The following is a 25,180-nucleotide window of genomic DNA, read 5'->3' as shown; positions in this document are numbered from 1 at the left end:
TTTCCAGTGATAAATAACTTTATTCACGTAACAAAACAATGGACATCCATATTATCTTAAGGTACTAGAAAGAAACTTGACCATATGTAGCTAAAGCCAATGTTAATAAAGTATCACAAATAGCAACAAGATATTCTGAACCATAAAATAAAATGTTTTTATCAACACTTTCTAAGGATACTCACATTTAGTAACACCCCAATGGGATGTCTTCCACATATAGTATTATGGTACTTCTTCAAGTAATTGCTAAAAGATACAGGATCTAATTGTTCTATAATACTCATACCCTAAAACAAAGAAGAGAAAAAGAAAATGAAAGAAAGAGAAAAAAAGGATACAATTTATTATTTCCTAATTACATTTTTAAATTGTTAGAGCTAAACATAATTTTTCAATAAAATAGAAGAAAATATATTAAATAAGCCTTGTGAAATATCAAACTCATTCATCAAAGGTACTCTCATTATAGTCAACTCTCAATAATATATACACTTTATTAACAGAAAACTTTATCCCTAGTTTAGTTTTCTCTCACTTCCTAGTATGTTTCTACACCAACTTCACCATTATCACTTAGCTCACAATCTTCAAACATTTCATGATTTTGTAATCATAAGAAATCTAAAATTAGATTTGATAAATGGCTGTTTTTCCCCACATCCATTTCTCCTACCTACCATTGGCATAAATAATCAAGAACTGTTGTAATTTATGTCCATACCTTATACTTATACACCAACAGTGTGCAAAGCATTTTGAATTATCAGTAATTATCAGTATGTGATAAAGAGAGTACAAACTAAGAAAAAATTTAACATATTTTTAATCAATTTAAAGCTCATAGAAGATTGCTAAAACCTTAAGCAAAACAGGTCTTCTATGAACAAATTTTAAAAAGCTTCTTGTCTCTTTATATTCTAAACTAGAATGCTTTACTTCAGTCAGATTTTAGTTCAGAATGAAAATTTTTAGACTGCTACTAGCACAACCACTATGACTGGGACTCTTGTTTACACTAAATTCCATACTCTGCTAATGTATTTAAATAACATGTCCATAATACACTAATATAGAGCAACGTTAACTTATCAGAATCAGGCAAATAATGATTCTAACTCGTTTGTTCACTAATTACCTTACCTTGTTTTCTTATTCAGATAAACTAGACTTGTGTTCAATAAACTGGTTTACTATCCTTTGGAAAACATGTAAATGGTGGTTTAACTAGGGAATTAACATATATTTTGTGTGGTTTTTAAAATTATATTTCAACATGTTTTAACAAAACAAGCACATGCAAAAGTAACTAAAGTAATCAGATACACACTCATCTGAAAAATGGGAATAATCAGCAGGTGACATACAAATATTGCAGTGGCAGTATCAAAATTTTATTTTACAAAGAATCCCTTTTCATAATATTCAAAGTCCTCCACAAGTGTTATCACATTTCTCTACAAGTATATCTGAAAGATAGGCATACGTGTGTATAATCAACTTTCAACTGCTTGCACATCAATTATCCACTCTCCAGTTTAGCCATGAGTGCTCAGTGCTAAGTTGGTTTTCCCCTGCCAACAAGGTCAACAGTCTCTGCTAACATTTGATGAGAGTTCAGAGAAATACGAACTAACTTAAAAGTAAAATCTAAGATAAACAGTTACTAGCATAATTCTGTTGGAAAGAAAACCACACAGTGTATTTCTAAACCAAGTAGTAATGCAGAGATAGAGTTGCAAATCTCTTCCATAAATAGGGATAATCAAGATATAATTGCTTAAGGATTAAGAAACTGAGGCATAAAATAGGCTAAAAGCTTGCCTCTGAAGTTCTAATCCTAGTTTTTCTCACTGATTACTCTGCTTCATACAGTGTAACAAGAGATATACTAACAATTCCTTAAATACTCTCACATAGCTACAATTGGTATTCATATTGTAAGAGAACGTTTAATTCTCCTGGAAGAAGTCTAGGACAGCTTACCTTAAATAGGACTCCACTCATTAATAAATTATGTGACACTGAGGTTCCAATGTATGTCTTAAATTAAAATCTCAAAGCACATTTTGAACAAACATCACATATATTTATATACCAACATAGGAAATTCAAAGAGAAGAATACTAATAATCACATTTGTAGAAAACAAACAATTCAAAATAATTGGCCGAGAAATTTCATATAAACAGATATAAAATTATAAATGTAGAGAAGACACTATTAAATAAAATGCTTAAAATGAGCATATAATAAATTAGAACAGGGAAAATTAAAAATTGAGATGATAGAAGTTAAGGGATTAAATTTAAACTTTTAATACTCTAATGTATGTTATGTACCTACTAGGGCAAGAATAATTCCAATATACTCAATTCAGTTAACAGGTATGCCTTTTTATAAAGGAGGAATAGAAAAGGTTCTCAAAAGTGAACCTGACCAGTTGGAAAATTCATGAAGTATGCAAGCAACATCAATAAAGATTATAAAACTGTAAAACAGGACATTTAACTAGTACAAAACATTGGCAAATATGTTTTGGTATATATTTACATTTTTTATGCTAACAATTTGGAAATTACTATTACCAAAATTCCAAGAAGGTAAAAGACAAAGTACTTCTCAAATATATGTAATTAACTTTTCTATTCCTTAAAATACTAGAATATATGATCAGTGAATCTGAAGTTCAGGTGATACAAAGCTTACCTAGGGCCTAGTATATTGAGAGTTTGTTCACATGAAGTTTATTTAATATTAATCAGTGAAGTGGGTCACTACATAATCAGCTCAAGATATGAAACAGACATTATGAACACCAAAAAGCCCATCCACCATGATTAGGGAGGGTTTCTGATGAATTTAGCAGCTTCAGCAAGAAATCCTCAGTCTGAAACTAATTCCCTACCTTAGGGAGGGGCAAGGGTGGAGGGAATACAGTATTGTGCTGACTCTCCAAGTAATGGATGAAAGCTTGGAATGTCAAATCCTAAGTGGCAATCCTAAACTAAATAGGCATTTTTAACTGACAGAGCTGCAAATTTACGACTTTGATAAAATAAAAATCTTCTCTTTTAAAAAACTTTTATCTCTATAATAATAAAATATCTAACTTTAAATTCTATCACCCAGAAGTAATCTCCCTCTAAAATAACAAAAAAAAGAACTTTTAAAAATCATGTCTCTTATTTATGAACGTATAATTGTTTGTCATAGTATCAAATCATTAGGACTGTGATCTCATTTTTTTTAAGTATCATTGATATGCAATCTTATGTTGGTTTCAAATATACAACACAGTGGTTCAACAGTTACCCACATTACTAAATCCTCACTCCTTCTAGTGCGGTCATTATCTATCAACATAGTATGTTACCTCATTTTTTTTAAAGTAAGGATATATAATTGTGTTAGAGAGATGGGAACACATACAGGGAAATAAAGTGGGGCAAGGAAAATTTCTGGTTTCTTTAATAGGCATCAAGATGGAATTTTATAGTGAAAGAAATTTTATGGGAAAAAAAACACCCTAAAGTTAACAGTGCTAAGAAGCAATATACTACTAGTAATAAATAGCTAACTTGAAGATGATCTTATAAAACTGACTAAAGACTACTAAAGAAACTAATGACCTAAGTTTAAAAGAAAGAAGCATGTCATCTACAATTGCTCTCTTACAACACTAAACTATGTTTTCTACCTTTATCTTGCATCTACCTACCACTTCAGCATTTTATTAAAAATAAAAATAATAATAATAATAAAGGGAGAAATGTGGGATCCACATATAAATCAAGTATAAAAATCAAACAAATATTCATATTTGACCTGATTGTTTATAGTTCATAATGCGTGATCAAAACCGAAAGTTTCTGTGATGAATGCCCTTGTACTGTTCACCATGTAAGAACTTATTCACTATGTAAGAATTCGTTCACCATGTAAGAACTTGTTCGTTATGCTTCAGAAGATTGGAGACTGACGAGAATTAGGCTTGAGATGGATTAATGATTGTGCATTGAGCACTGACTCCCCTATACAGAATTTTATTGTTGTTAACAACCATTTGATCAATAAATATGAGAGATGCCCTCTCAAAAAAAAAAAAGAAGCATGAATAAACAAATATGAACAATTTCACTTTCAAAAGAGTAGAAAGAAAAGAAGAAAAGTCATTGAAGGCAAAATTAAATGAAGTGACTACTAATAAATTTGGAAGGAAAGAAGTTATAAGGATGACTACAAGGACATTTTCAGATTCTCTCTGCCCAATCAGAAATAACTTGCCAAGGCCCAGAATATCCATAAAGAAACACTGGTCTATGCCAAAAGCAGTACAGAAAAAATAACATGATAATATAATACATAAAATATGTATAAGTAGACCTAATGTTTCAAGTAAAAATTTTACAAAAATAAATATCTTTAAATATGTTCTGTTTTGGTCACTGTAATTACTGAAACTGCATAGTAGTAATTACCAAAAAAAAATGATCAGGGGCTGATAATAACACAAGTTTCAGAATCTACATCTCCTCTGACTATTACTTATTTTTGTCCCAACTACAACATTTGGATGATCCAGTTTCTTTTCCCACATGTTTTTCTATACTTATGTGTTTTTCCACATGATTGATTTCTAAAATATTCAAATACTGGAGATCGAAACATTTTGCAATAAGAAGAGCTATTTTTCTTTTTCTTTTGGAACCTCTAAAGGTTTTGTTTTAGCATTTATTTTCTAACATTTAATAAGACTTTTCTGATAACAGAAAAACCAAACTTTAACACACTAATTTTAACAGATTAAATCTAAAATTCTGTACTTAAAAATAATATTTTCATTCTATTAAATTTTAAAAATGTATAATTATTACAATTCAGAATATCTAACATTTTTGTATACTTATATTTAAAAAAATCCAAATATGTTTGCTCTAAAAGGGCTGCATATGGAAACTAAGATACTGATTCTCAAATGAAATTATTTAGAACATAAAGTAACACTTTAGAAAAGGAATATAGAGAGGGATATTCACCATTTGGTCATATAAATCAATTAATAAAACATGTAAGAGTCTGCCTTACAGTGAGTGTACATGTATACACATATGTATAAAAAATATATACATGAGTTTACATACAGAGATAACCATTTTTACCAATTTATTCTAACTCCCAGAATAGGCTTTTAACTCAAATTAACAGAATACTTATAAAAGAACGGATCATATAGAAGCCATTTAAAAATCCTACCTGTAAATAAAAATGTTTCAATAAATGGACCACAAAAATAAAACTCTAAGCTAAATGTTATATTAAATATTAAATTCAAACATTAATATGAAACAAATACTCAATATTTATTCAGAAATTGTATTCCAGGTTATTTAAATACAATTTTTTAAGTTATACTCTGGCAATTTTGAACATCTAAAGCAAGGTAAATCAGATGCAGATCTTGAAGTCAACCTACAGCTTACTGGGTTTACTTACACTTTTTGAACAAAAGTATCTAGTTTCAAAGACAGAAATTAAACGCTAACAGAAAAGACCACAAATTCAGGAGAAGCTATGAGAATCATGCCAATGGGTAAATGATACTCTTTCTGCTCTGCCTCCAAGAAATCAAGGTCTACCTATCTAAATGATAATATGCATCAAGAAGGATAAATATAGCTAGTTTTCTTAATATAAGCAACAATCATGATAGGGTAAGAAGAAAACCTTAAAGAATTGTTAAGTATCAATGTTATGTATAACAAATACGCAAAGTAACAAATAATATCAAAGTATTTAAATGTGACCACAGTTCTACCGAGTTCCAAAGGATGCTATTATGTTCAGTAACTTCAAAGCACAATGTTTGGCGGAAACATCTCCTTTGTGCTGAAAGTATCAATTCACTGATTTACAAATTCTTACATTTGCAAAATTAAATGTTGCCTGATTAAAGTTAGAAAATGATTTAAATTGAATAGAATACAACGAAAGAAAAGATGAACAGAAAATTTCGTTCTACTTCAACACATCAGGGGCCATTGTAGGCCAGTTAAAATTCACAAACAAAGCTAATTTAGGAATAAAGATGTTAACTCTTTCCATAGTACTATCAGGGTATCTCCCACTACAGGTATGGACAAGTCTGTTTTGAAAAAGTTCCACAGATGGTTTCAGTTGTAAAGACATCATTTACTACTATAGACAGGATTATTACAGTCAACAGTCTCATCTGTGCCCTAGCTTTAATTACCATCTACATGTTGACAACTCCCAAACTTACACCAGACCTTTTCTCTGAGCTACAAACCAATATAGTAAATCTATTAGCAAAGTCCTGCTAATTGTTGACTATTTCTCAAAGAGATGTCAAATCTATCAACTTCTTTCCATCTCCACCAATACCACCCCGGTCCAAGTTACTATCATCCTCCCCTAAACCAGTGCCAATGCTCATTGTTGCTACTCCTGACCCTTCTATAGAATCCACTCTCTGCTCAAACACCAGAGTGACCTTTAAAATAATGAAAATTACACCATTTCACTTCCCATTACTTACATAAATTTCTTAACCTGGAATATAAAGCCCTACATAACCTAATCCCTGCCTACCTCTCTTACCACAGTTTGTATCACTCTTACCCTTACCTACTATATTCCTGCAACACTGGCTTTTTTTCTTTTCTTCTAACACACCAGCCTTTTCCCATCTTAAAGTCTTTGCACTGGCAGTTCCTTCTGTCTAGAATGCTCTTCACTCTTATCTTTACTTGGTTTGTTCCCTTCATATCATTTATATCTCAGTTTAACATTTCACCCCAGTGAAGTCTTTATCCAATCACTCAATCTAAAGCAGCCTCAAATCATTTATTTCAAAATATTTTTAATATTGTCTGTACAATGTACATCACTATTGGAAACCAATTTATATATGCCCTTACCTTTAAGGGGAAAAAAAGTATATCTCCTCCTTTCCTCTAAAGCTTCTGTGAAAGCAAGTCTGCTTGTTGATTGCCTTAAGTCCACTAGCGCCTAGGATTATAAATGCACTCAAAAATAACTGGCAAAATGAAACTGCATGTACCTACTTGATTGACATCTCCATTTAGATGTTTTAAAGGCAAAGGCAAATATAAAATCCCTAAAAGGATTTTTATGATCTCCCTTCTTCCTAAAAACTTTGGTCCTATGTTCTTGTTCTTCCCATCTAAGTGAAGAGCACCAACACCCAACCAGAAGCATAAACCACTAAGTAAGAGACATCTTCGAACATCCTTCCCTGTAAAGTTCAACTGATCTCCAAGTCCTATCATTAATTTGTCTTTTAAATATACTGAATATATCCACTCTGTCCCATCACCATCCCATCCACTGTCTAAATTACCATATCTCAGCTGGATTACCAAACTAACCTATTCATTTCTCCTTAGGCCTCCCTCCAATACATTTGCTACAATGCAGCTATATTATTTAAATACAATCTGATATAATCAAATACAATCATTTTCCTATTTCATATCCTTTAAACAGCCTGTCTTAAATTCTCTAGTTTCATTCCTCAACATTCTCCCAGCCATTCATTGATTCATTCAACAAATATGAGTACCCACTAAAAGACTGATACAAAACGGACAAAGGTCCTGATCTCACAAAGTTTATAATCTAGTAACTGAGGTTACACCAAATAAATCAACAAATAAGTCACACAGTAATCAGTAATAAATACTAAGAAAAAAAAAAAAAAAGAAGGGTAAAGCCATAGAGTAACAGCTCACCCTAGGGGCATAATGGAAAATTGTGGGAATATTTTCGGGTTGTCCCAAAAATTAGAGGATTTAGTGGGTGGGGTCCAGGGATGCTGATTGTCTTTTAATACTGGACAGTACCACAAAGAATTGTTCTCATCCCCTAACATCGTCACATGTCCATATGGGTGAAAAACCTACTTATAATTAGCTACACGCTAACTCCATTTTACATACAAAGAAGTTTTGTATGATTTTAAAATACAGTAGATTGCCCAGGAATGTGAGAGAACACTACTTTGTTTAGTTTACAACTTCACTAAGAATTTTTCACCATTTTAGAAAATCAAATCACCCAGTAATGCAACTTAGTAATGTGAGTCAGAAATATAAAATAAGTGTTTAACTTTGTATTTGTAGCTTTTTATGTGTAACCATCTACTTCATCGTGCCTTCTAATATAATTGATGCTTGGGGTATTTATATTTTTAAATATATATAATTTATTATAAAGTATTTTCATTTTATTTCTTTCTCAAATTATAGTTACAGTATTTATTTGATTTATGTATGTAGGAAGAGTATATTCACTAATTCATTTATTTGGAAGATATTTATTGAGCATCTACTTACATTCTAATCACTATACTAAGCACTTTGGATATACCAGTGAATAGAACAAATATCCTGACAAAACAGTAATAAGTAAATAAAGTATTTGGTTTGTTAGAAGAAAAAGTGGAGCAGGGTAAAGTGGATTAGGGATACTAAAAAGGTGGAGTGCAGAATGCAAAATTAAAATTAAATAGCGTGATCAGTAGGCTTCACTGGAAAGGTGAATGCTGAGAAAAGCCATAGGTTAAGTGAGATAGTCAAGTACAAAACAGGTAAAATCCATAGGCTAAGAACATCTATGGCATTATCAAGACAAGTTAGGAGTCCACTGTGTCCATACTTCCTCCGAAATATCTATTACATCTTTATATGGTAATAGATTTTCTAAGTCTCTTCAATAACTAAATTGTAAGTCCATTAAGTCAGAGACCATGTTTTCTCATCTTAGTATTTTCAATATTTCACACAGTATCAAACACACAGAAGATTAATTAATCATTTGCTTTATGAGGAAAATTAATTATGACAAAACCAGAAATGTTTTCTGAGGCAACTGAGAAATAAATCTCAGAAAAATAAGATTAAAACTAAAAGCCAAAAAAGAATGAAATGACATCATCATAAAGAGAAAAGAAAAGGCAGTAGATTAAAATCCAAAAAATTTCCAAAGGTAAAATTATTAGGCCATGAATGGATTGAAAGTAAGAAGATAAACTTAAACTATGATAAAATCTCCAAGCTACTGAATTTTCATTCATTCCATTTGGCTTTCAATAAAATATATTATATAATATAACCTACCTATAGTTTTAGTTACTGAAATGTTTCATCTGCTTTAGACTAAATATTCTTTTACTAAAACATATACATAAAGCTTTTCACACAATGGTAAAGTTGATTATAACAGATCACAGACTTCAAGACTGACAGAGTTGAAGGACAATTTAGAGACCATCTATCCCAAGTCTCTCATCTTGGAGATGACGAACTGAGTATGAGAGAACTGAAATGATCTGTTGAAGGTCAGAGCAAGTTAGTGATGTATCTGCTAGATTTACTATTCTGTTTATGAGCAGGTTTCAAAATGATTTGTATAACTTTTTAAATATTAAAACTATGACTACCATACTACTTCAAGGATAATGGCAGCAGGATCAACGTCTAAATGCACTACTGGGCTAGGTCAGAATACAATCATATTGTTAAAATTATATATTTAAAACAGCAAATTGAAATTCCACTTAAGAAAATCCAGATAGCAAAAAACAGAATTAAATAAAATAAACCAAGAATTTGATATAGTTCCTTCTGCTTAACAGTAAATATTGGCATTAGTATCCTGTTGTCTCTCAAACTAAGATACTCCCCCAGACAGTATCTAAAATCTGTATCTAATTGTGCTTAAATAGTCTCAATCAAATAAAGATGAAGGAACTTTCTAGTAATAGAACAGGGATTATGTTATAATCAATAATTATATGATAGTAAACTATACTTTGTACATATAAAGATAGGGAATGAATTATTAGTCCAGTGTATACTTCAACATGTTAAATGAAATATGTTGAATCACTAATCTGAAATTAAAGAAAATAACCTTACAGCATTAAAACCCCACACCTGAAAGACTTACCATTTTATCTAGATGTTCAATGGATCTATAAATCTCCCCCTGGGATTCATCATAGTAACTGTAACGGAACCTTTGACCTTGAAACAAATATCATGTACAAAATAAAATAGGGAAAAATTAGAAGCTAAAAAGAAAGCAAGCGCTTACCAAATAATTTCAGTTCTCACGGAAGGCAAAGCACAGCTTAAGCCTCTGGGAGAATCATTCCCAAGAGCCCTTGTACATGAAAATAAAAGGCGTATTTGGGAAGGTAGTAAAGAAATGATATATCATCAGTGTTTTATGATGTTAAGAACTATTTCAAATTGTAGAACCTTAAAGTCACAAGCATTACAAAAGACTAAGGAAACAAAACAGCTTAAAAGTTAGAAGCATTGTTAAACATATAATAATCAGTCTATAATAGAAAGTAAACCTGAAGAATATGATTTAAGAAAATGTGGTTTAAGGAACTACCTCAATGTAACAAATCAATGAAAGCTTAGCCTTTGCTGCACATATGCAAAGATTTGATTTCTGTTATTTGATCTCAGAAAAAAATGTGTTGTTCAGAGATAGATGTGGCTTGTATAATTTTCATGATCTTGATTTAAAAAATTAATCTCAATTTTGCAAAACTATCTACTTGGAAAAGGATCAGTACAAGTGCCTTAAAATAGGAAGCACAAAGGATAAATATAATAAATGTCCTACTCTTGACAATGAAATCTCAGGAAGGTACAAGTAAGAACATTCAATTCAATATTTAGCTGTTCTCCAAAGAACAGAAAGGGCAAAATGGAAGAAGCTTAAAAAGAAGACAGAAAACAGAAAACAAAAGGCTCAGAAAAATTTTTCTCCCTACTATAACTGTATGAAAACTACTGTGAATTATTATTCAGCTGATTATGTTTTATTTCAGATACATCTAAACCATATTTCAATAATGTCTTTATTTTCAAGAACTCATTACTTCTATATTTCCTTAATTTTAAAGATTCACCAAAATGCGTTTCAAAATGTATTAGAGTACACCAATTACATAAGCACACACTATGTGTCTCGGGCTCCATTTTGTGGAGCAAAGGTCACATATCCAATTATCCCCACACCTGAGGAGATGGGTTTCTTTTGGCTGGATAATTATGATTTTTAAGTTTTCTGTTTTTCTTACTAAAAAAAAATCACTTATAAATAATGAGCAGTGCAAATTTGTAAAACCCTTTCAATTTCCTTCTTTGGAAAAAACATACAGTTCTTAACACTTCATTTCCTTGCTGATTATCTTTAATGGTCACCTTTCTAAAATATACCATTTTTCCTTAACTTCATATTTTAACTTTTCACATACATTGTATGAACAATTACTCAATGTGACGGTTCTTACTTTCCCCCAAGTGCCATTACTAAATCAGTATTACATCTTACAATTCATGATATTCTAGACTCAAGCTAAGATTCTGAGGCAATTATCTGCTTTCCGAATATAACCTTTTTTTTGTAAATACTAAAGATTGCTGCATGTTGTCATTAGTATAAGATCCATTACACTCCTTGCACTAAAAAAAAATTCTTAAATAGTGACAATTCAGCACTCAATGCCCCTATATTAAATAATTCATCAGACAGTTCTTTAAAAGTTAGGTATGGCTTTGTTTTTCTTTAAAGAATGTATGTACTTCCTCCTACCTAATAATGAGCACTATATAATTACCTATTGTTCCTCTTTGCCAGGTGGCTCTCAGAAGGCTCAAAGCCTGATCTAAAATTTGTCACAGTAACTGACTCAATTAATTGATACTAAATTTCTACTTCTATTTCAAAGTTCTTTTGATAAACTGACCAAAATCTTTTGTGAAATGAACAATTAAATGAATAATCTTAGATAAGAAAATTCTGACTCACTGTCACTGTAGTAAGAGCAATAATATCCTCAGAAGAAATCAAGATGAATATTCTTTGAACCTGAACTGCTTCAGATTAATTCTAATGCACTCTTTCTAATGAACATAGCTGTTAGTTATACCTGTTAATAGCCCTGTGGATGGATTATAACTGTCTTATCTGAAAACTGCTACTCTCAGGTGCAGAGAAAAATGCATGTACTTTGTGACAGCCATGGCCACTCAAAAGTCTTTTCTGCATATTTCCAAGCCCAGAGGTGCTGTTTCAAATGGTTGAAGTTGTTCAAACCTCCCTTAATCTTAAGTGAAAAGTATAACTGTATTTTAGAATGCTGTCTGGATCATGGACCATTTTCAAAGTAACTTTCACTTAAAAACTACTTCTAAAGTATAAGAAAAATAAAATGTCTGAAATACTTTAAAATACTAAATCAACACATGTGATCTAATAAGAATGACAAAATACACAGAAAATCAATGATCAAATGTTTAATATTCTATTATCTACCTTTGCTATTCTTTAGTACCATCTCACAGTTAGTAGCTAAAGAACTGAGAAGAAATATTTCATGACCTCTAAGGAATATATGAATTAAGAAGCTAAATCTATCCTACATGTAGCCACTGCACTGAAAAAATACCTTACCTGTAACAGATCAAACTGTCTAATGATATTTAATTGAACAAATATTTAAAAATTATTTGGGTAATTCATTCTTATCAATATACATACAGAAATATACATACAGATTAGAAGCATCTAATCTGAAGTAAATAGTTGCCATCATCCTAGCCTATACATGTATGCACACATGAACACATACGACTTTAGTAAAACACCTCTTGGAATTCGAGTTCAAAAAAATCTCTTCTTGTTTGTAACTATTTAAAAGAAAAGGTTTACCATTATTTTATTTAATAAGAAATAAATGACAACACTGGTACAATACGCTGACCATTAATGTATCTTTAATGTTTATTGTTGATTTAAAATATATTATGATTTCATGTACCTCATGAGCAGATGTGTTTTGCTTCGTAATATTTCTAAATTCAGTAAAGCTCATGCATCTAAACTGAACAAATACAGTTTCCTATGTACCTGGAGAATTGGACTTGTGTACTTTTATAAGTATGAATAAAGCATATCACATAGTAAGAGAAAATTACTTACCTGAAACTTATCCTTTCAGAAGGTACACTGGGAAAATGGATTCTTTGAGCCCCTGTTTCAACTCCAAGTATGAGCTTTCTAGCTTTAAGAGCCATTGACACTGCCCCTAGGGGCAGTACAAGCTTTGGAACTCCCCTAGTGAGTATGTCAGTAGTTTCTTCAGGTGCCTTCCCTCAAGTTCTTTTCAAATTCAAAAGATGAGAGGAAAAATAACCCAAGAAAAAAAATCCTGTAAAGCAGAAACCTTACTCTTTGAGGAAAGGAGGGTAGCTCATTTGTGAATCCATTCCAGAGCACGCTTTCTGAGAAAAAGAAATACAGGTAAGTAATTTTCCCATCTCCAAAGGTGACTGGTGATTAATGAGTGGATTCACAGAGTGTGGAGAATAAGCTCCAGGGATGTCTATTTAACATACAACAATCAACTAATGAGGACAAACATAACAATGAATGGTACAAGAACCAAGACTACTTTTTAAGTACCTCAAAACAAAAAGTAAAAAATATTAAATACCTCAACATTAAGCTATATACTGTATTGTAGAAATAAACAATGAATTTATAAAGCTGATCTGTAAAGTCTCCAAAAGATCAGTCAATAAGACAGACTTTCAGACATATGTCTAGTAAAAATAGAACTGTTATATATTCACTTAATCACTTTATGTTTATATATTAAAACGTTTTCAAATATTTGAGAGTTAAAAATCACAACCACCTGTGGGATGAATTAATAGGCCATTTTATTCTAAGGACCTAAAGTGGGAATATTCATAATTGAAATCACTACCAAAGCAAAAATGTACTTCATAAAGGAAATATTATCTAAGCAGCATCAAATAAGGTAATCATTTTTATAAGCAAAATACTATAATCTTTTCATTCTGAAGTCTTAATTATAATGTAAAAGTATCAGCCTTCTCTCAAACTTGAAAAAGATCAAAACCTAAGCAGCATCAAATAAGGTAATCATTTTTATAAGCAAAATACTATAATCTTTTCATTCTGAAGTCTTAATTATAATGTAAAAGTATCAGCCTTCTCTCAAACTTGAAAAAGATCAAAACCTAAATATATGAAATCAATATGTACAAATATTTGAGAAGACAAATATGAAAGCTTGGATAGGATGTATTTCAGAAATTAGCTAACTTATACTCGAACTGATATAAATATTTAGAAAAGAGTAAGACCCTAGTACTCAAGGGAGTAACAACAGAAAGGGAGATAAATATGCATGAATAATCACTTAAATAATTTACTAGATAACAGCTAATGATAAACTAGTTAATAGTAAACTAGAAATCCAAATAAAGATATAAATTTCATAAGTATTTAGGGGAATGCCATTGCTAATTAGTGGCACATATTTATGAAAAAGAAATTGTGTGAATCTGGACAAATATATTTATAGATAAAAATCCAAAATTGCTAAAGTGACTACAGTAAACTTTGTATTTTAACAAAATAATTTATTATCAACATTTACTGAGTAAATTTATTGAAACTGATTTTTTACTTAGAGCCACCAGAAAAGGAAAATTAAATGGAAGCATGAATCAACTTCAAAAGAATCAATTTCTGTTAGATCCAGTCTCATTTAGATACTTCTTAGATCACTGAAAATTAAATTATTTCAATTAATGAAAGCTGTCAATTTTCTAAGTTTGGAAATATAAATTTCAGGGAGGTCAGAAAAACACAAATATTAACAGTATATATGGAGAAGAATAAAAATGAAACAGGAAAATAGAATGAAAATTTTATTTATTAGAAAAACTAAGAGGTTGGGATAAAACTCCTTATTTGAAGAGATCTTATAGAATGTTAGAATTTGATAAATATACAAAATACAGGGACAACATTACCTAATCATAGTAAAAATCAAACACTAGCAGCTAACATTCTTTTATTCATACTGATAGTAGCCAAGGAAGGGTCATTGTGTTACCAGGGAAACATTATCTTATTGGGCTGACTAATGCATTGTCATAAGATAAGACTATGGATAAAAGACAAATTGAAATGCATGGTTTGGGGGAGGAATTTATAAATGGGGATAGAAAAAGAATGCATAATAGAGAGTACATTTCCCAACTCTCCCTTGGCTTGTCTCACTGAAAAAGACAACTGGGAAGTATTTTAGTCTTTCTACTTTTTATCTCTCTGTCTCTTTCAAGTCTTAATTAAAGTTAAATGGGATCTGAAAGATGAACATCTTTAAAGCAAAATACATTTCTTTAAAAAAGTCATTCTTGTAACGTACATTGACTAACAAATAAGGTCAACCAGGCAAAATCCTTTCAATTACATGTAAGTCTCCGAATGTCTGTATCACCAATGTTCTCATTTTATTTTTCACAGAGGCTGGACAAAAATATAAAGAGAAACAGGACAGGCAAAATCCTTTCAATTACATGTAAGTCCCCGAATGTCTGTATCACCAATGTTCTCATTTTATTTTTCACAGAGGCTGGACAAAATATAAAGAGAAACAGGGCTAGAAATAAAAAATGTAGTCACTGCCAATACTCTAATATATTACACAATAAAACGAGAATAAAATTCTCCTGTATCTGAGTAATCTGTCAACTTATACCATAATCAATTAAGTGATTTTTCTTCAAAAATCAGCTATTTAGAAATGTGGAGTGTGTTAAGAATCTAACTCAATGAAACTTTTAAGGTCTCTGAGTACTTAAGAAACGGAATCCTATCCTTTCTGTGAAATGATATAGTATTCAGTGCAATCATTACTTCAGTATGGTAAATTCAATCTGTATAGTATCTTTAAAAAAAGGAAGATGAGGAAAAAAACCACTAAGGATTATCTTCATGAGAAAAACCTAGATTTCTGAGATGGGAATATAGCAATCATTAATTTAAGAAAGATGGCCAGTGCCACTAGAGCATAACCTTGAGAAACATGAAACTTAATTTCTAAATAAAGACATTTTAAACCATAACTAGTCATTGATTCATATAACTTCATTCAACAGGCATATAAAATGAATCTACTTAACAAGAATGACAGTTACTATAGTAGAAGGGAGACTACCAATTCTGAAATAGTATCTGTGCCAACACCATCCACTTACCCCAGATCTGCATCAAATTTCCTAATAAGAATTAGTGAAGTGCTTTCCACAAGAATAAAACAAGCACTTAATGAGTATTGTTAGTAACAGTGATACTAAAAAAAATAAACTCTTGGAAAAGTTCTATTAACCACCAAATGTAAATATAAATATGCTTAGTTTCTGGATTATTACCCTAGGTAACATTTATCAACCTTTGTAAATTTTGAATCTTTTTTTTGTAACTATTAACAGGAAATCCTATCTTACAATTTAAACATCATAATTTCCCAGAAATTAGGATATCAAATGGCCTAAATAATTTTCTGAGAATCAAGATAGAAAATAAAACTAATAAAATTCATTTTTCTCTCTAACCATTGTACTGAAATATAGTAATGGATGAGGGTTTGTTTATTTTAGAATATATTAATGAGGTAAAAAGGATGTTTCCACAGAAAACAGCAATATTAAGGTATCTATCTACTAATGTTTTATGTGGATTTATGATGTGGTTACTCATGGTGCCAACCTAGTGGGAGAGCCTAGACTCTAAAGAACAGTATCAGTGGAACTGATTAAATCATAAAGTGATTTAAAGTGATTCATAAGAGCCTTATGCGAAGAGAAAGAGGACACATGCTTCAAGAATTTTTCATTTCTAAAACATACAGACATGCTCTACTACCAACAAGAATACACAATACTAAAAAAATAGCCCATTTTTTATAATGATTCTAGTTTTTAAGATCAACTATTACTAAACTTCAAATTTCCCAAGAGCTTTTTCTACATAACCTAGCTCTCAGATCTAAGTAACATATTTAAATCCACAAAAAATAACTTATGCCAAAGGCACCCAATCAGCCAACAGGATTTGTCATTGAAGAACCGTGAGCACCTCCTAGGGAGTTTGGAGAGGTAGCATGGCTATCTGTACACCCTTAACCAGGCTTCCCAATCTCAGCAATACTGACAGTGGGCAGGGTAATTCTTAGATGTGGGGGGCTGCCCTGTGCAAAGGATGTTGATTTAGCAGCTTCCCTGGACTATACTCACTAGAGGCCAACAGCAGTCCCCACCTCGCACCCCATCCCCCCCCAGTTGTGATGACCAAAAATGTCTCCCAACATTTCCAAATGCCCTCTGGGAGGACAATCAGCCCCACATGAGAAATGAATGCCTTAAACAAAAATACTACACTATTAGGGAGGATAGTTATCCTGAACTGAAATCTCAAGGCCACTCATAACAAGAGGTAAGAGAAGAAGATACCAGCCTAATGAAGCCAGATAAATACTGAATCAACTCTGGCAATCTATGTGGAAGACACAAAAAGCCACAGCTCGCTATATCTTAGTGAGGATGTTTTTCGGGCCATACTAGCACTCTATCTTAAAATTAACGGTCTTGTGCTTTATGTTCTCCCTAAAATCAAAGAAATAACAAGAATGAACAGATACTCACATCCTTTAACGAATGAATAAATAAGTCAAAGAGATGTCCCAAAAGGAATAAGATATTCAGAAATACTCTAGAAGAGTAATGAATAAATAAGAGCAAACTGTATCCAAAGAAATCAGAAATAACAAAATTCCCTAAAAAGGGCTCCACAAATGTCTCATTTCTTTTACTTTTACTATTCACTATTTCTTTTACTATTCACTGTGAAGCTTCCTTTTTCTTTTAATTCACAGTAATAGTAGAAATTGCTTACAGGTCCTTACCCTTATAAACCATTACCAGTAAAGACCACAGTGGTACAAGCCTCATGTTACAGTCTTTGGAGGGCAGGTCTAAACTTGGCAACTCTGGACAAAAATTAAGAACCAAAGGAAAAATAGAAAGAGAAAAAGACTAATTACAAAAAAGGAAATGTGCAAAAGGATTGGCATAGCACACAGTGCTCTTCTACATTCTAAAGAAGAGCATATTTTATTTACCAAAAAACTAACTTCAGAAAATCCAACACACAACTCTACCTGGAAATGGGGTTAAAAGATCTTAACTCCCACTAACATAAGTATCTAAGCAAGGATGCCCTCACAGTGTGAATCCAGTTATACCAGTCGCCTTTGGAAATGTATCCATAATCCACTATCATAATCTGATCCTTTTTAAATGACCAGAAGACTTTTTAATTCACTTTTTAACATTACTGCTAAAAGTAAAACTTTCCAAGGAAAGTGATAAAGAACTGAAAAGCAGAGCTAGGAATGAAAAGATACCTTTAACGACAAGTATACAATATCTACCATGATATGTTAAAATCTAGAACTTACCCCAATGGCAGAAATCAGAAGAAACCACAAAGAGATTACTAGGATCCGCTAGATATTTACTGAAGAGTTTTCCGAATTCCTGTTCTTTTGACTCACTCAGAGCTCCAACCAGTACAGGAATAATGGTAAACTCATCCTTATGGCTTAAAGAAAACAGAAAAAAAAAGTCATTTAGGAAGTACAAAAATAAAAATAATTGTCCAATGTGTTGGCACTAAAAAGTGGAACATTTATTAATAGTGGTAAGGATAATATACATAATACTGTTGAATTCTTAAAATCTATAAATTGTTTAAAGAAGACCATTTTTTAAAAAGATGAGAAGTATAGAATACTAAAAATATCTATTTAAATCATAGAAATGTACAATACTTCTTTAGGTAAACAAGGCTCTTATACTACCAGGTAAAATAATATCTTCAAAAATAAAAATAAGCCCATCAGACCATCACCAAGTCAAGTCTTCTCAACTACCCATCAAAGCGTCAATCATCTACCCAATCCTTCTCCAATTTTAAAAGAGCATTAAACTCTTTCTCACCTATTAACCCTATCCTATTATAAATACCACCATTTCTGGCACTTGTTTTATGAACCTGCCAAGTGAGACCTACAAAACTTAATCTTGGCTCCCATAGAATCACCAACTGCACCTTACACCTATACTAATAAAAGCAGATACAGGACAGTCTGAAGATACAACTCAAATTTCACTGGTGGACATAGAATTCAAGGAAGTAGATATTAATTTCTAACAGCAAGAAAAAGACAACATGCCCACCCACAATGTTTATGGCATATCCACAAGTCCCTTTTTCATTCTACAGATTGACAGATTTATGGAAAAGGAACAGAGCAGATTAAATAAAGAATAACTATGGCAGGCTACAGAAACAGATGTTTATCCAAAACCTTTAAAAACTTTCATTGTAGTGAAATTTTACTTACATATATTCAATATTATTTATATTCTAAATGATCCCAGATTTGGAATTTTAGAAGCGTGAATCATGTTTGTCTGACTTGCTCTGAACAGGACTTTAAAAAAAAAAAAAATCACCATTATAATAAATGCTTTTTAATAGGATAATCTGACACTTAACTGATGTAGGGCAAACAGAATTCATAAAAGGATTTTTTTAAATACTAAATTTAAGTATTCCCAAAATAAATGATAGCCCAGCTTGATAAAGCTAAATTCAGGGCACCCAAGCGCCTCCCCCATAAAGGCCCCCTTACCCTTGTCAATTGCGAAATAAACAGATCATACAGATCTCCAGTCCCTCTGCAATGCAGGGGCTTCTTGGGCAGAATCTGCATCTATGGAGTAAGAAAAAAAGAGGAAGCTGGCAGAGGAAGCTGCCATGGGATATTTCTTTCTCTGACTCTTACCAGTTTGCTTAACAACTGCATGAATGAATAGGGGCTCTTCAATAAGTTAAGAGTCACTGTCATTTGAAAGAAAAGAATTCGAGCTCTAGTAAAAATTCCAGAAGACTGTTATGAACTATTCTAATTTCAAGTACTACCTATATAAATAAATACACTAAGATCATCAAAGATTCTGCAAGTGGTTATGACATGAGAGAGAAGCAGTTACACAGAGCATAAAAACAAGAAGTCAGAAGAAATGGGCTCAGGGCATCTCTGTCACATACAAATGTTGAAAGCATGGGTAAGTCACTAACCTAAAAATGTATTTCCTTATCTGTAAGATGATTACAATTACAATACCTATTTTGTAAAACTGTTGCAAAATGAGGAATACCATATGAAAGTATTTTGTCAGCAATAGCTGGTACACTCTGAAGAAACATCACTTCTGCTCTCCACAAGACCCATGGAACCATTTAAGCAACCTCAGTTTAAGCCTGAAAGTTTGTCTATCTATGTATGCAGAGGTAAGTCCCATGCTACTTGGAAATCTAAGCTTTGAATCAAGATTCATCCATTCATCTCTTCATCATTTCTATTTTTAAAAAATTACCTGTTGTTCTTTATCCCATAAAGCATGAATTAGAGAAAAGAGCACTCTGCTTTGAAATGTAATATCCTAGGTTTTAGAAATCAGTTTGTGACGCTGGTGTTCCCCAGTGAAGGAGTACAAAATCTTGCCCTCAAAAAACAATTATAAAACTGAACAGAACTGTCAGAAACAACCATTTCATGCTCCAGAAATCAACCAAAGGCAAAAAACACAGTGAGAAGAATTTATTCATGAAAAATAACTGAACTTCTCGAGAAGAACTGTGGAAATCTGGCATCTTACCAGTGGCTGTCTCTATCCCCCTGCCCAACTCCACCAACATGGTAGTTTCAGCAAGGGGAGGTTGGCTCTGAAAACCAGCTGCAGGTAGCCGACTTTTATTTACAGCAGAGAGCAGAAAAGCCACACACCCAGAACACAAACTCCTGCGGCTCTTGTAGCCTGAGATTTGAGGAAAACCACAAACCTGAGGAATACCTAGAAATTAACAGGGAGACCTTGGAAAGAAAGGATAGAGTCACAGAGGGACTTGGTAAATTCACGTATTCTGAGGAGAGGACTAACGTGCTCCATACAATCCTGACCAGGAGGCAGTACATATGTGCAGGAGACCCATAAGAAACCAAGCTCCCCCAGATGCTGGCTAACTGAGAGGGTGACGGCACACGAAAGGGGAAGTGGAGACCTAGGAGCAACCATGCTCTCACATATCCCCAGATGACTGGAATTCTGCAGGCACACACAGGAAGACCAGAGAAGACCCAACAGGAAGCGAAGGAGGCAGCCTTGAAAACAGCCTGATCTTTGAATGTGCTCCCCAGCACACACACACAATCTGCCAGCAGAGGGTGAAAGCTTTATTTACTGGCTTGAGTTGTTCAAGCACAACCTCCTAGCTAAGCACTAATCAATGCAGACACAGGGGCAAATTCTAGAAAGCCAAGGTAAAAAATATAAACAAGAATTTTTTTAAAAGCTGAGGAGATACACCAGTAGCCAGACACTGCAGGAAAGACAGATTCTGCAGATAGTGTCCATGAAAGTTACTTTTAAAAGAAGAAACCACCACTACCACACCACTACCACCTTCAAGAAAGTAAAATCAGAACTGAGTTGCTATAATATGCTATGTAAAAAGTCCAGTTTCAAGAAAAAGTCATGAGCCAAAGACACAGGAAGTGTGACCCAGTCTCAGGAAAAAAATGAAAGTATTCAAGTGGGACCACATATTGGATTCAGCAGACAAAATCTTCAAAACAGTTATTATAAATGTGTTCAAAGGAAACTATGCTTAAAGAAGTTTTATTATATATAGATACATAGATAGATTTATATATACACACATAAAGTTACATATAAATATATATAATAGATGTGTGTATATAAACACATGTATATGTGTATGTATATACATATATGATAAAGTTTACTAAACAAATGGTAAATATAAACAAAGAAATGTAAACTTTAAAAAGAAACAAATGGAAATTTTAGAGTTGAAAAGTATAAAAAATGAAATATAAAATATAGTAGATGGTCTGAAAACCCGATGCAATATTACATAAAGAGGCAGTGATATTAAAGATAAATTATCCAATCTGAAGAACAGAGAAAAAAGTTTAAGAAAAATATACAGAGCATTGGAGACTTACAGACATCAAACACACCTGGATGATGGAGTCCCAGAAAGAGTACAGTGAAAGTATTGGAAGAAATGATGGTTGAAAACTTTCCAAATTTTAGGGAAAACAAGCTACAGATCCAAGAAACTCAACAACCCAAAGTATGATATGCATAAAGAGACCTTCACCTAAATGTGGCATAATGAAACTGATAAAAACCAAAGACAAGAGAAAATCTTGAAAGCACTAAAGGGAAAATGACTCATCACTTCCAGGATAGTATTTTCAATAAATAGTGCTGGAATAATTACATATCCATGTGAAAAAAAGTGAACTTAGACTTCTTCCTCATACTATGCACAAAAATTAACTCAAACTAGATCATAGACACAGCTATAAGAGCTAAAATTGTAACATGTCTAAATAAGATGTAGCTAACATCTTTGGAAGGGGGATATAAAGTAAATATTTTAGGTTGTCTGGGTCATACAAACTCTGCAACAACTACTCAACTGTCACTGTAAAGAGAAAGCAGCCATAGAGAATATGTAAATGAATAGTTGCAGCTATGTTTCAATAAAAGATGTACAATCACAAGTTGTGAGCCAGATGTGGTTTGTAAGCTGTAGTTTGCTGATTCCTGTTCAAGAAGACAAAATCTCTCTGACCCTGGATTAGGCAAAAATTCCTTAAATATGATACCAAAAGCAGACTTCATATAGAAAAAAACAATAAACTGAATTCATCAAAAACTTTTGCACTTCAATGACAAAATAAAATGAAAAGACAAGTCATTCAATGGGAAAAAATTTTTGCAAATCATATATATGAAAAAAGAAATTGTATCCAGAACATATAAAATTTTTTATAATTCAGTAAAAAGACAAATAATCAAATTAAAACTAGGGCAGATATATGGAATCTCATTTACCAAAAGAAGATACAAATGACTAATAATAACACTGGAAAAAGGCTCAACATCATGAGTCATTGGAGAGATGTAAATCAACACCACAATGAGGTCACACTACGCATCTATCAGAATGGTTATATAAAAAAGATTGACAATAAGATGGATTGGCCAGAAGGTGGAGATACTAGAACTCTCATGGATTGCTCCTGAAGTATAAAATGGTGCTGTCACTTTGGAAAACTTCGTAGCACATTCTGAAAGAGTTAAGACAAAGACTTATCATACGACCCAGCAATTCCATTCCTAAGTACCTATCCAAGAAAAATGAAAATGTATATTCACATAAGGACTTGTACTAGAATGTTTATAATATTGTTTCTAATAGCCAAAATTGGAAATGATCCAAATGTCCACCAACTGTGAATGAATAACAACATGTGGTATGTTCATATAATGGAATAACTATTTGGCAATAAAAAGGAACCACTGATACATGCTACAACATGGATAAACCTCAAAATAGTATGCTAAACGAAAAAGGACAGACACAAAAGACTACATTTTATATGATTCTACTTACACGAAATTGTCAGAAAATTCGTATCTACAGAGATAGAAAGCAGGTAAATGGTTGCCTGAGGTTGAGAGTGGGAGCAAGAACTGCCCACAAATGGAAACAAAGCTTGTTTTTTTGGGTGATAAAAATGGTCTATAACTAGATTGTAAGAAGAGTTAAAAACTTTATAAATGTACTAAAAATCACTGAGTTGTACTTATGTGGGTAAATGTTATACAATATAAATCATACTTTAATAAAACTGTTATAAGACTAAGAAAAAGAAATCAATCTTTACCAATTGCAAGCTGTGCTACCTGCAGCATGTTACTTAAAACTATCATTACCCTTAATTTTGTCACCAGTAAAACTAGAGCTAATAGTAATTAACCTTACAAGGCTTTTGTGAGCAGTTTAGTAATAGAAAGTTTTATACCTTCTTTTTCTGTTCTATACCTTAAACCATGAGGCAGAATATAATATATCCAAATGTATAACAGAAAAAAAGAAATTAAAATCCCAGAACCAATAATGGAGCACTCACTTGAAAAACAAACAATATACTATATTACCAATATTCTTAATGGCACTTTTAATTGCCAAAATTCTAATAAAAAATTTGAATTCTACAGTTAGTATGGTTTCATAATTAATTCTATAGTTAATATTATATTGCATAGTTGAAAGTTGCTAAGAGTAAATCTTAAAAGTTCTCACTACAAGAAAAAAAAGTGGATTCTAATACTAATGCTCTAAAAAATAAGAAAACATAATTTAATTGGCAGTGCTTTTACTTAATTAGTGGTACATAAATAATTAAAATCTTAAAAATGATGACATTTTAAACTAGGTGAAATATTACATACAAATAGGTGCTTACTCTTCCTCTGGCATTAATTTGGTTATTTCTCCCCTGAACAACACTGATAAATATGAGAATTTTTCTTTTCTATACAAGTTCTCCCAATTTCTCAAAGGTTTTAGAAGCAGTCCAGAGCTTCTCAAAGTGAGAATTAAACAAATCATAACTAATCCAGTCAGAAGAAAAAGTATCCTTATCCTTAAGTCACTAAGGCTGTTGCCACAATACCACTACATGATTATCCTCTTCTCTTTCAGAAAGCAAATATTCATGAAAAAAAAGAGAACAAAACATATTTAGGTAAGTACAAAAAACTCTGATAAAAATAAAGTATATTCCGATCTTCTCAAATGTCTTACACTACCTGGTCATACTTTTCATGGTCATACAAACTGACATTGCCCCATTACAACCAAAAAAAGAATTTTTATCTATTATTCCAGAGTTCCTCCATCTTCTGTAATTCTAAAACCTGGTCTGATGTACATACAGGTAAGACTCAAGGGGAATCAACGTTCATGAAAAAGTAAACTAAGAAACATATAAAAATGGCATTTGCTCTAAAATCTCAATAAATGACAGACAACAAAAAAGATTGAACCACAAAACATGAAGAAATACAAGTAGCCATTGGTATGAAAGTCACAGAATAAGAACACATTTGAAAATGGCACTGCTTTTGTGGGCTGTCATTTAAGATGAACAGAGGTAGAAAATCTCAGGCTTCTTTATGTCCAGAGACAAGCCGTCCCACTCTGTTAAAGACTATACAAGAGCAAATCTTTCCATATTTCTCTTTCTGCCATACTAGTATTTGAAGACTTTGAAGCC

At 32.1% G+C, this 25,180-nt stretch overlaps 1 protein-coding gene across 6 annotated transcripts in view; it reads right to left on the bottom strand.

Moving 5' to 3' along the window:
* MEMO1 (mediator of cell motility 1) overlaps window positions 1–25,180 on the bottom strand; it is a 128,432-nt gene that overhangs the window by 12,648 nt on the left and 90,604 nt on the right. For 3 of the 6 annotated variants that reach the window (XM_017662624.3, XM_037009392.2, XM_073214649.1), the window contains 3 exons: window positions 18,410–18,552; window positions 9,994–10,070; window positions 186–290 (listed from right to left, as the gene is read on the bottom strand). In XM_017662624.3, coding sequence (XP_017518113.1) covers window positions 186–290; window positions 9,994–10,070; window positions 18,410–18,552 — 325 coding nt within the window. Of the gene's footprint in view, window positions 1–185; window positions 291–9,993; window positions 10,071–13,050; window positions 13,353–18,409; window positions 18,553–25,180 lie in introns of those variants that run through there. The other 3 variants (XM_037009394.2, XM_037009393.2, XR_005058789.2) reach the window with 2 other exon arrangements.

The sequence above is a fragment of the Manis javanica genome, chromosome 1, assembly GCF_040802235.1.
Source record: "Manis javanica isolate MJ-LG chromosome 1, MJ_LKY, whole genome shotgun sequence".
In the NCBI taxonomy this organism is placed as follows: domain Eukaryota; kingdom Metazoa; phylum Chordata; class Mammalia; order Pholidota; family Manidae; genus Manis; species Manis javanica.
This window is presented reverse-complemented; position numbering and strand designations above follow the sequence as displayed.